At 40.3% G+C, this 17,130-nt stretch overlaps 1 protein-coding gene and 1 pseudogene across 1 annotated transcript; both read left to right on the forward strand.

Annotated features, from left to right (window-relative positions):
* Window positions 1–1,548: 1,548 nt before the first annotated feature.
* On the forward strand, window positions 1,549–5,667 carry LOC115248503 (uncharacterized). Its single transcript, XM_029832279.1, has 6 exons — window positions 1,549–1,597; window positions 1,705–2,391; window positions 2,951–3,076; window positions 3,163–3,206; window positions 3,303–3,401; window positions 5,587–5,667. Exons 1-6 carry the CDS (start codon window positions 1,549–1,551, stop codon window positions 5,665–5,667), a joined length of 1,086 nt encoding a protein of 361 aa, XP_029688139.1.
* Window positions 5,668–7,612: 1,945 nt separating this feature from the next.
* LOC101075123 (uncharacterized) lies at window positions 7,613–9,669 on the forward strand (annotated as a pseudogene).
* The last annotated feature ends 7,461 nt before the right edge of the window (window positions 9,670–17,130 follow it).

Genomic DNA, 17,130 nt, shown 5'->3' on the forward strand with positions numbered 1-17,130 from the left:
AATACAAGAACTATTGTAAGGAAAATGACATTGCTGTAATGTTAATGTGATCCCCATTGGAGTAACATCAATACATGTTCTTGTCAATCGTGTTATTTCTGTTTGTATTAAGCACATTTATCCATCGAATTGTCTGTATGCAAACATTTTTAGATTAGATTATATTTTAGATTATAATGACACATTCACTTGAGTACATACATTTTGTTTAATATGTAGGTTAAGTGGACTAATTCATGATTTTATAGGCTTACAAAAACACAATATTCCAGTTCCTCTGATATGCTCCGTGTTGATTCTATCCATGTGCAACAGAGAGTGCTTACATCTTCATCAGTTCCTCCTCCAGCTTCTCTTGCTGTCTTCTCCTCAGGGCCACTGTCTATGGGCCAGGGCCACCTATGCGGTGTTGCTCTGACTTTCCTGTTTTGAATTGTACCTATCTGGGCATTCATTCAGGGTGTCGTGGCATGATCAACTTTTGGCTCATCACTAGTTCCATATACGCAACATTGCTCAGGCAACATTGCTCAGGCAAATCATCCCATGGTCTCCCATGGTGTTTTATACCACTGCTTTCCACATGGCACCCAGTTCTGCGTCTCATTTTCCCCAGACTAACCCTCAGGCTCAGACTAGATCTCACCATGTCTCTCAGACATATCCGCATGGATGCAGGGCCACCACCTTCAACTTAACCATGGTGAAAATGAGCTCCTTCTTTCCTTGGCAAATCTATCCATTCATCAAAACATAGATCACAAAATTGGCCCCTGCCTGTTATCGAGGCTGTTTGAAACCTTGGAGTCATGATTGTTGACCATCTGAGGTTTTGTGATCATGTAGCATCAGTCTCCCTGTCATCCCGTCACTTTGCCATATCCAACCTCAGAAAAACCAGGCCATTAAACCTACAAATGCTGATACAAGTCATGGTGATCTCCCATATTTCCACTAATTCAGATAGTCCAACGAAAGCAGGCCCATGCCACCTCACTGCTGATAGAGGTCTACTGTACCTGCCCACATTAAGATCATGTCATTCATGCTGACCGACAGACTAATACCTGAATCTGCTCCCTCTTACGTGAACAATCTTGTTTGAGCCCATGCTACCCCTTGTTGCTGCATCATTTTCCAAAAGCTGTCTGTCATAATAATTAGTGAGCATTCACTGGATGCATTACTGCAACATGAAAAAAATAAAAAAGAATGATTGCTGGTTGGTTGGTTGGTTGGTTGTTGTTGATTGGTTAGAAATGATGCACATTATAACTCAACTCAAATTGAATTCTATTTATATATGATGCAAAATCCTATTCTTAAGGTAATCCAAACAATTTTCTTGTGGGTTTTTTTAACCTTTAAATCTTCCTTTGATTTTTCCAACATCAATTTTATCAAGCAAATCTGACATTACAAGTGATCGTGTTTCCTGTATCTCACAGCCTCGATTCATCTCCGGCTGCCCAATCAGATACGAGTGCAGCATTTATCAGTTTAAAAAGGACCAGTCTTCTCTTCACTCAGCCCAAAACTTGGAGCAAGATGACATCTGCAAAGTTGATCTTCTGGCTGATATGTTTGGAGAAATTTGGTGAGGATTTCTTTTTTGTTTGTATTTTGTTTATTTATGGCATCATTTGCAAAATTCTAGATTTAAACATTAAACGGTGTTCATTTCTAATTATATTTTGTTTTTAGCTCAGACAGCTACAATGGAATTTTCTCCATCTTTGAATTGGAAGACCAATTATATCTTAGTCAAACCTGGACAGAACCTGACTTTGCCGTGTCTTCACAGAGATTATTTTTCTACCAGGATCTCTTGGTTTAAAGAAACTCTGGGAGAGAAGCCGATTCTGATCTGTATGTACTGGATATCAAGTAAATTTTGTAGCTGTGCTAATGACTTCAAAACCAATCCACGTTTCCAAATACATCCTGGTAACAATGGAACTAATCTGACAATAACAGATTTGAGGTTATCAGACTCAGCGACGTATTACTGTGTAAATCGGTATTTAAATGTATTTGACTTTACAGAAGGTCATAATGTCATTATAGAGGGTTCAGGGTTGACTATAGATCAGTCAGCATCACAGTCTATCCAAGCAGAAGGTTCTGTGACGCTGAATTGTACAGTCCATACTGGGTGGACTTGTGATGGGGATCACACTGTTTACTGGTTCAGAAACTCTGGACCATCTCAACTGGGACTCATGTACAGCCATACAGGCGGGAATAAGCAGTGTGAGAGGGAAACCAACACCTGTTTCTACAGCTTCTCCATGAAGAACCTGAACACTTCTCAGACTGGGACCTACTATTGTGCTGTTGCAGCATGTGGACACATTCTGTTTGGAAATGGAACCAAGCTGGTGTGTGGGGGTGAGTGCTCTAATTTTGTGCAGATTATTTTCTGTATATTGTGGAAATAATTTACATATTATCTCATTTTAAAAATACTAAGCCAGCATCCAGTAATTTATTTAAATGTCCATGAAAAGGTTATCCTAATTAGCTCTGTTCAGTTGGTTTATATCTAGTGTTTTATCGAAACATTTACCAGTTCAAACAGATATGGCCTAAATAACCCCCAATTCTCTGTTTACACAGAGCTTTCAGTATCTAAAATGAGGAGAAATTGTAACATTTAAAGCCTGGTTTGAATTGTACATGGACACCGTGACAGTCCTTTAAAAACATAATATTTGTAGTCAAAGTATCACTTTAACTCATTACTTTTTATGTCAGTATAGGTTCTGTTTCTATATTGTTACTTTATAAAATAATGTGTGACTGGTGATGTCTATTGTCTCCCTGAATTACACAGTAATGACATCATAACTAGCTTAATATAAGAGAGAGGACAAATTTGTTGAAATACTTAAATGATTGTTTGAAACGGCATCGCGGATATCACAATTTCTGATGCATCTCGTTACAGATGAAGGAAACCATCTTGTTTTGGTGTATTTCCTCAGTGCGGCCTGGATATTTACCATCATCGTGGTTGTTTTATTATCCATTTCAGTTTTTATGACAAAAAGGAAAAACAGTCATCACTCTTTGGGTAACTGATGTAATATATTTTGAAGATTCTTAAAGGTAAACTGGGAAAATTACTTTAAAAAAATCTCTTCCTGTGTTTTAAAACAGACTCTCAATCAAGAGTCCAAGCTTCATCCACAGCAAATGCAGAGGTGGAGACAATTTTGATTTATTTATTTTTTTAAGTTTATATGTATAAATAATCCTTATTTACACACACTAACTTACCCTTTATCACATATCTCCAGGGCTACCAAGAGGAAAACAACCTCCATTATGCAGCTTTGAGGAACAACCAGCCCAACAGATCAATGCAGAACAGACAGAATGTGTGTGTGTACTCTGCTGTGAGGCTGTAGATGTCTTGTTGTCATTGCAGGTTAACACAGGACCTAATTAAGTATTTTGTATTTACTCATACCGGTTTCTACATTTTCAATTGTATCATTTATCAATCTCGATGAAACAAAGTTTTCCTAATAAAGTTGTTTTTTCTGGCCATGTCGACAAATGATAGATTACCTCCATATATTTATATTCATTTTATGAAGACAAAGCTTGTATCGTGCTGTTGCAGTCCTTAATTTGTGAAGTCAAGAGCTGCAACAATCGTTTTCACAAGCATTCATATCCATCGGACTATTAAGTTGACCAAAACACCCACTGGATGAGACAAATGCTCCATTATGTGATCATGACCATGTAAACAGCAACAGGCTATGTCTTGGATACATCGAAATGCTAAGGCAGGGGTAGTATTATCCAAAGGGTTGGCGTACTCCTGCTGTGTCCACCGTGGTCTCTCCTTCCCGGAACGATTTTTCCCAGGAACGATTTTTGCTTATTTGGGATCCAATTTGCCAGCAGCTTAGAAAACGTTTAGCTCTCTTTGTTGACCTCTTTTTTGTAAAACTTGGGGCATAAAGACTAAAAAAACAGATAACAAAATTGAACGCAATACAAATATTAATTGTTGATTTAATTAAAAATTACTACCTGCTCAAGATTCCCAATACAACTGAAACCTTGACATCTGTCTGCTGCTTTTTGAATCTGCAGACCTTGGTTAGCTTCCTAATTGGTGCATCAGCATTCAGCATGATGAAAAGCAGTCACAGTTGCCATTGTTAAGATATAATCAATTAAAATTTTATTTTGCAACAAAAGACCTTCAACAGTTTTATTAGAATTGTGAAAAAACTGGCCAAGGGATTTTTGTCCATCCCTCTATCAGTCTTCGACTTCTTTATCTCTTTTAGGGGACAGGTGGCCGCTTATCCCACTTCTAACTCACAAAGACAAACAACTGTTCATGCCCTCATTCACTTCTAATGTCAATGCACATGGACACGGGGAGAACAGGCAAACTCTGCACAAAAAACCCCTGACTGCAGGATCCTTCTTGCTTTGTGGCAGCCATTTTAGCCCCTACATAACCGTGCCACCCCTGTGTCAGTTCACCTCATGTGTGTCTCCCCTTGTGTTGTGCCACTTTCATCATGTTGTGATTACTGATCACAAAGTGCCATAATCATAAAGCAAAATCTTTACAAATATTATGGTTATGCCATGATCATAATCTTTGAAAATATTATGATTATGGCACTTTTGAACTACCGTATTTTCACGACCATAAGGCGCACTGTAATAAAAGGCGCAGTCTCAGTTGCGGGTACTATATCTGTTTTTAGAACATACATAAGGCGCACCGTATTATTAGGCGCATGCTAAAACATACAGTAAAAAATGACAACGGAAGTAAAATGCTGAGTTTCGTCACATTTATTGAACAAAATATTCATTCTTCCGCCACAAAACCATCAAAGTTTTCATCTTCTGTATCTGAATTAAACAGCTGCGCTATTTCAATGTCCAACATCCCAAATTCCTCTTCTTCATCATCTGAATCAGACTCACCAACCGGTTCCGCTTCAGCGTTGATTTTGTGAAAGCTCTTACAATACATGAAGACGGTATCATAGCCCATGTGTCTACAATCCACCCGCATATGGTGGCATAACTTGCCCACCGCTGCCTCATAGTCTTTGTGAAGGAGTGTTCGCCTACCGTCATCCAGCGCTCTGTCCGTTTCCGTGGCAGCCGCTGCGCAACAGTTGTCCTTGCGCGTATGGAGAGATTCCGCCTCCTCATAAAGCAAAAACACCAAGACGGACCTCCTTGGAAGTGCTCAATGTGCATTTCTTCAGCTATCGCTTTGGCCTTTTGTCGAATGGGGACAGTAGAGACACCCCTTCCAGTTGTTTGCTGTTCCACAACCAACTGTTTCACTCGGTTTTCCAGCTCGGGCCACCTTGCTTTGTTCCCACAGGACATTAAAATGTCTTGCAGCTGCTCGATTGCCATTTTCAGCCACATATTCGATGGCCTACAAATTGCTGCTTTATGTTGTGTCCATTTGATGAAACCCCTTCCACTTCCTTCCAATAAAGCCTCCATGGTCCTTGATGGGCTTGTAATCATCTTTAGTATTTTCACCTTTTTGACATCACTTTTATATCCAATGGCTATCAGCTAAAAATCCTCATATTGAACCTCATTTTGGATCACCCATCTAAGGTCCTACGTTTCTTCGCCAGGATGAATGGCAGGTAGGCCCATAGCAAATTGCAGAAGTAAACCAAAAGCAAACAAAATCCAAAATGACTGTTCTATGCAGATGTGGCAGGGCGTGGCCTGCCCTTCGAACAGGTGCCATATGGAGGTAGTGCCTTAATTGGTGGGTGGGGAGAAAAGGTTTATATAAGGCACTGCCTCCAGCTGGCTTTAGTTGTTTTCCCCCTTCGACGGGACGGCGGGGTTGCGGCTTATCTGGGCGGTTCGACCAACAGAAACTGTTTTACAACGCTTTGCCGTAAAGGCACGCGCGCTAGTCTGCACTGGGCAGTTGGCTGCCGGCTGGCGTCAGTGGGTCGCGTTGCCCCAGCGGGAATCCTTCACGGAGTGGTGGCGCCACCAAACACAGTCGGCACGGACTTCCTCGCGTACTGGACCCACTGCTGCTTTGGCTCAGTCCCGCTTTCGGGACTCTCTCCCGTTCGCTCTCGCGCTCTCTCTCGCCCCCCTTCGCTCGGGGGACGGCGCTGAGACGTAGTGGTGCCGCCGAGGCGACCACGGAGCTATTGCTTTCATTTTAGATTCTTAACTGCGTGTAAATCGTATCAACTGGCATTTACTCTTTTAGGTTTTGTTCTGTTCGTTTCTTGTTTGATGTGGTGTTCTTGTTGGTCACAATTTATTTGCCTGTCTGTGTGAGGTGTGTGCGTGTGTGCTCGTCGCGTCAATTGTTACCGCTGGAAATTTAATTGTTCTCTTTTCTTTGTGGACAGGTGCTGCGGGCCACCGTGGGGACCCAACCCCTGGTGGAGGGCGTTTTCCTCACCCCTGGTGTGTAGTTTTGTTTGCAGTAGCACGGGTGTTTTTAGTTTGGTTATCTCCCCTAATTGGGTTTTACCTGCCGGTGGGGCCCCAGCCCTGTCCACCCCTTTTGTTTGACTTTTGTACAGTGTTGTAAAATATCACGAATTGCCTTTTATGCTATAGCTATTTTAATTAAAGTAGAGTAGTTTCATGGATAAATGTGAGAAGGGTCAACTGGGGTAAACTGGGAAACTTTATGTGAGCTTGTTTGTGAAGAGAACAGAATAACAATGTGTGATATCTGTTTGGGTTAGGGCTCTCAAGGCTGTGCACCTGTGCGCAGGCTGAGGGCCGCTTCGATATAGCCAAAATATGTGCAACGTGACTGAGCTGATGTAAACTATGTAACCATGGAAACGCCTTTTACTGTGTCTTGTGCTGAGTTTAATAAAAGAACCAACTTGAGTGGGGGAGAGAGACTCTCTCCGGGACAGCGCGATCAGCAGACGTGTCTGTGACGGAGCGGAGCCCCCCTTGTACAAGGTTGAAAAGCAACGTTGGCTTCTGGTCTCAATTTGTGGTGAACTTGGTTCGTGCGCCTGTCTGAGTACACTTCTGAGGATTTCGACGTCAACAGCCGAGTTATTTTTGTGTTGAGTTGGATTTAATAAAATTGTAGTGCCTAACCCTCAATCCTGTCTCTGCCTCTGGAACAGAACCTTATCTGCGTGTGCCTGTTTTCCAGTTAATTCCTGGGGTGAAATTCCCCAGGTGGCGTTGTCGTTAACCGTTCCACCTCTCTCCACCCCGCCACAGAAGCAAGATAAAGATGCTAAGTTTCTTTAGGTTTGTTTTGAACACCTCCATCTAAAGGTAAGAAAATATAATCAAGTCCTTTTATTAAAATGCTTTTGTGTGACACATTTTCTGTTGTAACAGGTGGCTACTTAAAAACTTTATTTTCCTAAATTAATCCTGTTAGTCTTTCTGCTAAAAACTTGTGAAAGTTTCACAGAACTGTGGTGGAGGATTTCATACAGATAGCAGTGGTCCCCTGAAAATAAACAATGAGTTTAACATTACTTTACTTCCTGGTGTACTGAATTGTACTCAATTGTTTTTCATGCTGACTTTCATCAGATGGACTTGTAAACATTGGAGGAGGTGTGATCCAGTGGACATGTGTTCGCTGTTTTCAAACCAGGGCAGTCTGCCAAACATACTTATCGATGAGAGTAGTCCATAGGTAGAGGATCTCAGCATTAACCTAGACATGCTCATCACAATTGAATCGCTGAAGTTGGCTTCATATCTGTTTATTTTTATGGACTTTTGGTAAGTTTGATCATATTGAATATTTTAATAACTTCATTCTAAACATTTGCACTTGACTAGTTTTTGGTAATTTTGTGGTTTATTTTTTCCTTCAGTCCTGACAGATGAAACATCCTCGTTTGTGCATCCATCCATGGACTAGTTTAGTATTTGCTAATATCGGGGAAAATGTGACACTGCAGTGTTCCCGTAAGGACGAGCCTGTAACAGCGTTCTACTGGTACAAGCAAACTCAAGGAGAGAAACCAAAGCTCATCTCTACATTTTATGAAGATGATGTCAATGTAGGCTTTAGCGAAGAGTTCAAGAACGGTCGCTTTTCAGGTAACATTACAGAGAAAAACTACCACCTGACAATTGCAAGTTTGAGCCCTTTAGACTCAGCAGTATATTACTGTGGCAGTAGCAGTATGCATGCATTTATATTTGAAAAGATCTATATTGTCCATATTCCGATTTTACATTTGACCGTACCAGTAGAGGTCCATCAGTCACCATCAAAGTCTGTTCAGTCTGGAGGTTTTGTGACTCTGAACTGCAGAGTACATACTGGGACCTGTGAAGAGGAACACACAGTTTACTGGTTCAAGAAGTCAGGAGAGTCTGAACCAGAGCTCATTTACACCCATGGAGGCAAGAAAGAACAGTGTGAGAGAAAAAACACCTGTTTCTACAATTTGCCCATGAGAAACTTGAATACTTCCAAGGCTGGGACCTACTATTGTGCTGTTGCAACATGTGGACGAATTCTGTTTGGAAATGGAACCAAGCTGGACATTGGACAGTATGGACAGAGTAAGTGAAACAAAAGTTAAAGTAATTTTAAAAGTCGACTTGTTAGTGAGCGAAGCACAATTTTTACTTGAAACCATCCTCAAAAATGTTTAGTTTTTCTTGCTTATTTGCAGACAGAGCCTCTTCTTCTGACAAACCTGTATATTTCTTGACTGGTGCTTTGGTATTCACCACCATACTGTGTGTTTTATTGGCTTTATCACTGTTTAAGCTGCACAAGAGGATCAGTTCCCAGAATACAGGTAAGCCCTTGTCTTTCAGTCAATTATACAACATTCTAATTTAAAACTTTTGTTGTTAGAATCTTTTTCACGTCTTTAAACAGGTACGCCAACAGATCCATCCTGTGATATGACTGGAAGCGTGAGTGTTATTATGATAATTTAAATACGAATGTGTCTTAAAAATCTATCAAATCATTCTTGCAAATTGTAATTGTAAGAAATTAACTCAGAAATACAATGTTCATTGCAGATATTGCAGCGATGTTCACTGAAATATTTTTGAGTTTTTTATGAAAGCTTGAAAGATGACTAATCTGTGATTACCGAAGTAGACATCCATCCATTCAGTCATCTTCTCTCCATCTTTCTTTAATCGGAGTTGTGTCAGGGACATAGTAATTCAACATATAGCGTCATGCTGGAAATCAATGAGCATTTGCACTTTATGTAATGTATTTGCGAAGGATACTGATGTGATATTAACAGTATCATGAATGTACATCGGTTTAAAATTTGGTTTCAACAGTTTTTGTGGTCTAAAGTAGAGAGTGATTGTTTTTTCCTCTTTCATTACCAGGTTCAAGAGAAAAATCTCCATTATGCCAATATAAGCCACCAGAATCTTAACAAATCAAGAAGGATAACAGAGACCAGTAATTGTGTTTACTCTTTAATTCAGTGATGCTTCAAACGAACTCTTTACACTTTGTCACAACGATTCATCGGGTTGGACAAATAATCAAATGCGGGCTACATGTTTTGTCAGGCATTGTTGCATGTAAAGTTCTTAACAACTTATCTTGAGATTAGGAATATGTTTTATTTGTTGCTCCCAGAGAGGTTGTACAATAAAGACATTTTTAAAGGAAAAACAACAACAACAAGTCATTTGATACTTTAGATTAAAAGAAAACTCAATTAGAACACATCTTGAGGGATGGATTCAACATTTAGAACGCAGAAGACTTTTCTTGTAAGGATGTCCGACATAAGTTTGTTGGGGAGAAAGTGATCAGTTTTCTTCCCGTGCTGTTGCCATCAGAGGAATGAGACGAAAGCTTCAGTTTACTTGCTGCGAAGGCAACCACACGTCTGCAGTGTAAGCTATAAGTGTGGGCCCTGGTGAGGTTTATTCTTATACTAGCACACAAACATGTAAGATTACAATAAGCGTACGTGTAAGCGTCATACGATAAAGCATAAGCATCACATGATAAAACAAAGCATGATATATACAAAAGGAACATATAAGAAAATGGGGGATGGAGTGTCACAGGATGTTCAGGTTGTCCCCTGCTATCCCGAGGTAATAGAACATCAGCTAAAGTAGCTCAGGGTTCTGGTCAGGAGTGATAATAAGTAGTTACAGCATTGTTATATGAACAGTTTGAACCTAAGAAAGTTGCAGTCACTCTTAATGTGCATTCCTATGGAAGTTGCAACATATGATGATTCCAAATCAGCACAGAACACACGTTCTTGATGAAATCTACTAGATGATCTGTGGCCCTCTTTGTGATGTGCTCTGGGGTTTGGTTTTTTTGCTGGCTCTATGACTTCCAGATCTGTCACCATGCACAATCTATAGTGGGGCTCGTGCTGGTAATCACGGAAACTTCCCTTCATGGTTCACAAAAAAAGGCAATTACAACACCTTCACATAATTAGTAAATTTGATTTTTGGGCTTGTGGGGATCCATGAATGTAAAAAGATCCAAATGATCGTACAAAATATGATAATTATTGTACATCAGGAAACACTAATAAGTAGAAACAGAAGTCATTACAGAGTTGAATACAGGAAGGAAGGCCTGCCGAAGTCTTGACTTGAGAAATTAAACATAAAGTTTTTCATAAAGATTGTTTTTCATAAAGATTTTTTTGAAAAGATTCTTTAAATGATGTCATGACCACTTGGCTCCGAATGACCACAACATAAACGGGGAGACCAAGCACTTTTAACAAAAAGGGATTTATTGAGAAGTAAAGTGAACAGTCAATGGTAACGGTGAAAGCAGTAGGGTGCAACAGGGTATAATCAGAATCCAACGAGGATAATCCCAACGAGGCTTTAACAACGGGACTGGCACTCTCCAGTGGTCGCGTTCGGCAAGGTTTCCAATTTCGTTCGGCAGCAGCTGACCCTCGGCCCGATCAGCCCCATCTCCGTCCTGAACACGGGTTTTTAAGCCATCACTGGTTCATCAGGTTAATGAGCCCCACCTGGAGTGGTGGCCTCCCAAACAGGTCCAGACAGCTCCATCTGCAGGCCAAGCACAACACCAGACCAGGCGCAGCCAAAGACACCAGATCCCAAATATTAAACCCAGACGTGAGGCCACCTAGTGGGCCGTCACAATGTCAAATCCACAGTCCAAAGGTTTAACGAGTCAAATTTGTGTGAGACAAGATTAGGCCTATTGTCAGCAGCATTGCTAGTCTCAAAATCTATAGCTGGTGGATATAGTGTATGTGATAAAAGATGGGTGATAATTCACCTAGTCCTAAATTTTAATTCAAGATTGGATGTCCTACTAAATGCTTTCAATGGGACAAAATGGCCACGATTTCAATTTTACATAATAAAAAAGGCCATTCTTGTCCCATTCAGAAAACATACCTTCTTACTTTATCTTTTGAGCTGTTTCTTGTAGGTGTACATATTGCATGACTCCAATCCAGAACAACAGGGCCGCTTTTTTGGCCCCTGTGTGGTTACCGATCAACGATCAGTCTCACTTTAGGCAGGGCAAGTTTATTCATATAACACTATTCAGACACAAAGGCAATTCATAGTGCTTTTCAAGGCATAACATTTAAAAAAAGAAATACATTATAACAAGGCAAATAAATTAGCATGAAATATAATTTAAGAAAATTCTATTAAAATAATGAAAATAAGAGAAGTAAATTATTATTTAAGGCCTGACTTAAAAGCATTGAATGTTTGAGTAGTCCTCTGAGGAAGTTTGTTCTGCAAGAAAGGACGATAGTACATAAAAGCTGCTTCAACTTGTTTGTGACTGTGGACTTTTATATTGAGCTTCAGTGTGTACTTTTTCAAGGTCACTCCCCTTACTCCACCACACCGTGTGGCTGTCAACAGGATGTCTCTGCAGCGTTTTTGTTCAAAGCTGACCACAAAGAAGTAGCAACATAATATGTTCCATTGTAGCGGTGTGCGCTCAAGTAAGGTTCAGTTGTGATCAGTTATGTTAATTTCACAACAGAAGAGGAACACGATCAACGTGGGCCAGTAGCAACTACAACATAGCAGGACTCAACTAGTTCATCCAAATATGTGCATCAAGAGAGTGGTTTCATGTTGGCTTTCTGTTTTTACAAAGTCAAACTCATTAAATCAAACACAGAAGCTAGATAGTTTGAATGTGGTGCAGGAGAAGCCATCTGAGCCCGGCTAGGACACCATCATTAAACAGACGGGGAGGCCCGAGGTGTTTAGCAGTCTCCCCAAACAGCTAAAAACACATTCATCATGGGAGCAAATACTCCCACTATTCTCAAATCAACTACCCAGTGACAGCCCTTTAGATCTTTGCTGCAGTAGGAGCTGTCATGACCACTTATTGCTAAGAAAGCTTGTTCTTTACAAGTTTTCATCCTTGTCTCCCCACATCGTTTTATTTTAAAGTCTGGTGTCATTTTCTTCTTCCTGTCAAACTTCCCACTTGTGTGATTGGACTACCCGCCCAAACATCTTCCACCTGTGTCTCCTCAAACTCATTTATATAAGCAGTGTTTCACTTCCGTTTGGTGTAAGATCATCTTGAAATTAGAGTCGCGAGTCCCCGAAGTAAGGCATGTGGGGGATGTGACCAGAATGACCCACTTGATGTACACAACCCTCCAGAGGTTAAGAGACAAAAAAGTTATCAATCCACAATCAAGTAAAAAAACTTAAGGCCTTTGCTCGAGAAGCAGCATAAATATGTCAACTCCCACCAAGTTGTTCAGAACTTATAAAGCTTCATGCTTTAGAGGTGAATTATCTTCTGGTTTCCATCAACAGTCTATATGATTTCTCACTACACCTTGGAGAATTGCATATGCTCAAGAAAGCCTGGTGAAATCTGTTGAAACAGTTCAGCACAAGTTTTAGGACTTTTGTCTCAGAATAGACCGACTGGGTTTGAGAACGTAAGCAGACACCCAAGGTGCTAGCTTGCACTCCCTCAAAAGAACACTGTGCTGTAGAAACAACACCACAAGAGCAGTGGGCCTGACATTTTCCTTTCTGTCTTGGTGGTTTCAAACAGAAAGTCTTTACATTGTCTACTTGCACACCAGTCAAAATGTATGACTTAGTTCTCTTGACCTTGGTTTTCAAGAAACAAGAAAACAATTAAAAAAGAGAAATAATTCTAATGTTATCTGCATTAGAGTATTCTGAGCATGTGTACACATCAGTGTTACCGCATTATTGGCGATATCACACATGCTTTAGGATATAGTGACAACCATTTATCAAATATTTATTTTAATTATTTATTATTTTAAAGTACACATAAAACCTAAACACAAACTACTATAAAATGCCATTAGAAGGAACAACAGCAGTGGGACTGACTGACTGCATTTATGTCCTCATCTGTTAACTCTGTCCTCTGTGTTATCTGCTTTATTATAAGTTGAGCTGGTAGCTACCAGTGAAACAGGAAGCTAGACAAAAGATGCCATGACTCCTTATGTTTGTTTTGTACACCTCCATCTAAAGGTAAGAAAACACAACTTTATTTAAATGCTTTTAGTACATGTACTACATGTTTTCTGTTGTATCAGGTGGCTAGTTCAACACTTTACAAAGTCCTCTTAGTCTTTCTGCTAAAAACATGTTAAGATTTCATAGAACTGTGGTGGAGGATTTTATATAGACATCAGTGGTGCCCTGAAAATAAACAATGAGTTTAACATTACTTCCTGCTGTACTCAAGCAGCTGCTTTTTCACATAAGCTAACTTTCATCAGATGGCCTTGACAACATTAGAGAAGGTGTGATCCACCTAACAAGTCTTCAATGTTTCCAAACTAGGAGAGTGAGTGTCACTTCTTCCTAGACAATCAACTTCACTTTTTGAATCATGAGTAGTGAATATATGGAGGATGTCAGCATTCATCTAGAGAGGTTCGTCACAATGGAATCACAAAATTTGTTTTTATTCGTCCTTTATGGTAAGTTTGATCATCTTGTGAACATTTTAATGACTTAATTCTAAACATCTACACATGAACTGTTCTAGGTAACTTTATTGGTTTCATTTATTCTTGACAGATGAAACATCCTCATTTGTGCATCCAGTGAGTGGTTTGTTTGTTAATGTCGGGGAAGCCAAAACTCATTTCCATATTTTAATGTCAATGCAGTCTTCAGCAAGGAATTCAAGAACTGCTGTTTTCAGTGAATATTACAGAGGGTAACTAGCAGTTTGAAATTGCAAATTTAGCATTTCAGACTCAGCAATGTATTACTGCATATCTATGTATGCATTTCAGTTTGAAAAGATCTATATGGTCCATGTTATGAATTTACATTTGACTGGTCCATCAGTCACCCTCAGAGTCTGTTCAGACAAACGGTTCTGTGACTCTGAACTGCAGAGTACATACTGGGACCTGTGATGAGGAAAACACTGTTTACTGGTTCAAGAAGTCAGGAGACTCTGAACTAGAGATCAATTACACCCATGGAGGCAAAGAAGAATAGCGTTTGGGGGGAGGATTAAAAAACACCCCTTTCTACAATTTTTCCATGAAGAACCTGAATATTTACAAGGCTGGGGCCTACTATTGTGCTGTTGCAGCATGTGGATGAATTCTGTTTGGAGGTGTGCAATGTTGAATGGAGAGCTAGTGTATGTTCTGGAGGGCAGGGGTAATGTGGCCTCCGGCATGAGTGTAGGTTATGAGAGGTTTCTGATGATGCTAAAGTTTAATGAGGATTTAAGAAAACAGACTCCTGGTATGAATGGAGAGTTGGATATCATCGGCATAGCAGTGAAACAAAGACAGAAACAAGGAATGATGTTCACAAGGGGGAAGATGTACTTAAAGAAATAGAGGTGCTCAACCACTGAGTCTTTGAGGGATTCCTTGTGAGATGGGTGGTGGATGAGGTGCATTTGTTAAATTTGATTGCTGATGGGTTTTTTTAAGGCAATGGTTTTATCATCGGTAAATTGTGAGTGAGGTGTAGGGGCTGTAAATGGGGATTTTGTGGTGATGTTAAATTCACTTTTGCTCATCAGATTGTATATTTGGTATCCTGACTGGTATTCCTGCAGTCAGCCTGATCTATTTTCTGGCACAATACTTAACCAAAACTATTTTGACAGCATTGAAGAGAATTAGTTTATATTGTTAGCATCTTTTATCTTATTAGCATGTGTTATACTATATGTTTTTGTTTTATGTTACAGTTAGTTTAGAAGTTAGGGATAGTATATAATCTTTAGTAGGAATACACATAAGCAAGTCAGTTGACCTTTCTTTGACATGAATACTGCTTAGACAGTTGGAGCCAGGCAGACAGGAAATGGTAGACCCTCATCGTAAAATATGACAGCATAATTTACTGGTGATTGATAAGTTCCTGGACAGGAATAAGACCTCTGACCTGGCCATCTGAGAAGACAATGGAGAAGGACTGCACCAACACCAAATGAGGCAGGAAGAAGAAGATGAAGTCACCCAAGAAGAAGGACTGGATTGGACTGAATTAGCATCAATAATTACATATGTCTTTCTATAAAAGACTGGGCCAAGGGATAGTTAGGTTGTCAGACTTCATGCCCTGACAATTGACTTTGTTGTTGTTAGGGTTATGAACTGGCCCGGAGCTCTGTAATATTTGTATCTTGAATTGATTCTATGTGCGAAATACATTTTGAAATTGGCATTTGTTTACTTGAAGTCTTCATTTAAAGAACACGCGGATTGGCAGTGACACACGAGAGGTATTGCAATCCAACAGCATCAATACTCTATATCAATTGAAAATGCTTCAACGAAGCAGGAGTTAACACATTGGACAGAAAAGGACAGAGAAATGTGAATAAAAGTGTTTATGTCAATCAGTGATGCTTCAGATAATCTTATGTTTCCTGACTCTACTACAGTAAGAGAGGCTGGGAGCACCCTGGATGGATCCCAGTTTGTTTGTTTTTTGAAAAGTACCGTATTTTCACAACCATAAGGCGCGCCGTATTATAGGGCGCACCTTCAATTAACAGCCTATTTTAGAAATATTTTCATACACAGGGCGCACCGTGTTATAAGGCGCATAGCATAGAAAATGCGTAGTGCCTGTGGTTTCATGACGCGTTCACTAGATCGAGCTGCGCTAAAAGGAATGTCAATAAAACAGCCAGATAAGTCAGTCAAACTTTATTAATAGAATACAAACCGTCGTTCTCACAACTAAATTCACTCCCAAAATGAATAAACAGCTGTTTTATTATTTTTCCCGAGTGACGTAGTGTTTTCGCGTAACACAGTTCGTTTAATAACAGCGAGTTATAACAGGCAGTGCAACATTTTTATCACAAGTGGATAGTGGAGTTTAGTAAATCTTCGATTTAGTGCAACATTTTTATCACGTAGTACCGTTGCGGTAAATCAAACGTTAGTGCAAACACAATATACGGTAACTCGAACTCTCGAAGTAGTGCAATGCAATAGCAATATAACAACGTTGTTCAAACGGTAATTTCCATATTCACAGTATGACCAGCCTTGTTAAGTTGTAAACACACAAAAGAAACACGTAAAGATCACTTTATCAGTTCATTCCTCATCCATGAATCTCTCGAATTCTTCTTCTTCGGTGTCCGAATTGAACAGTTGTGCGAATACGGCGTCCAACATGGGCGGCTCCGTCTCGTCAAAGTCGTCATCAGGGTCGGTGTCGCTGGTGTTGTCTGGCATTTCAGTGACAATCCCTGCCTTCCCGAAAGCTCGGACCACGGTCGATGCCCAGGCATTTACTATCCACTGGCAGATAGTGACGTATGACGCTCGGCGCCGTCTCCCCATCTTGGTGAACGTTCGCCGTTCGTCATCCACCGGTCCCACGCAGTTCGCAGTCTAGTTTTGAATGCCCCGTTGACACCAATATTTAGCGGCTGGAGTTCCTTTGTTAATCCACTTCTTGCTTTGTTTCCTCGGAAGCTCCGTTGAGTCTTCTTTACCTGGCGCAGGTCGTCTTGTTGCTTCCTCCACTTCTGCACCATTGATTCGTTCACGTTAAATTCTCTTGCCGCTGCTCTATTTCCGTGTTCAACTGCGTGACTGATAGCCTTCAGTTTGAACTCTGCGTCAAAAGCGCGTC

The sequence above is a fragment of the Takifugu rubripes genome, unplaced genomic scaffold (genome assembly GCF_901000725.2).
Source record: "Takifugu rubripes unplaced genomic scaffold, fTakRub1.2, whole genome shotgun sequence".
Classification (NCBI taxonomy): Eukaryota; Metazoa; Chordata; class Actinopteri; order Tetraodontiformes; family Tetraodontidae; genus Takifugu; species Takifugu rubripes.

Excerpts from the sequence above, each read along its gene's own strand:
- LOC115248503 (XM_029832279.1), top strand. The coding sequence starts at position 1,549 with ATGACATCTGCAAAGTTGATCTTCTGGCTGATATGTTTGGAGAAATTT. Across the intron at positions 3,207-3,302 it reads CATCCACAGCAAATGCAGAG|GGCTACCAAGAGGAAAACAA; the intron begins GTGGAGACAATT and ends ACATATCTCCAG. Across the intron at positions 3,402-5,586 it reads ATGTGTGTGTGTACTCTGCT|CTAAAAATCCTCATATTGAA; the intron begins GTGAGGCTGTAG and ends AATGGCTATCAG.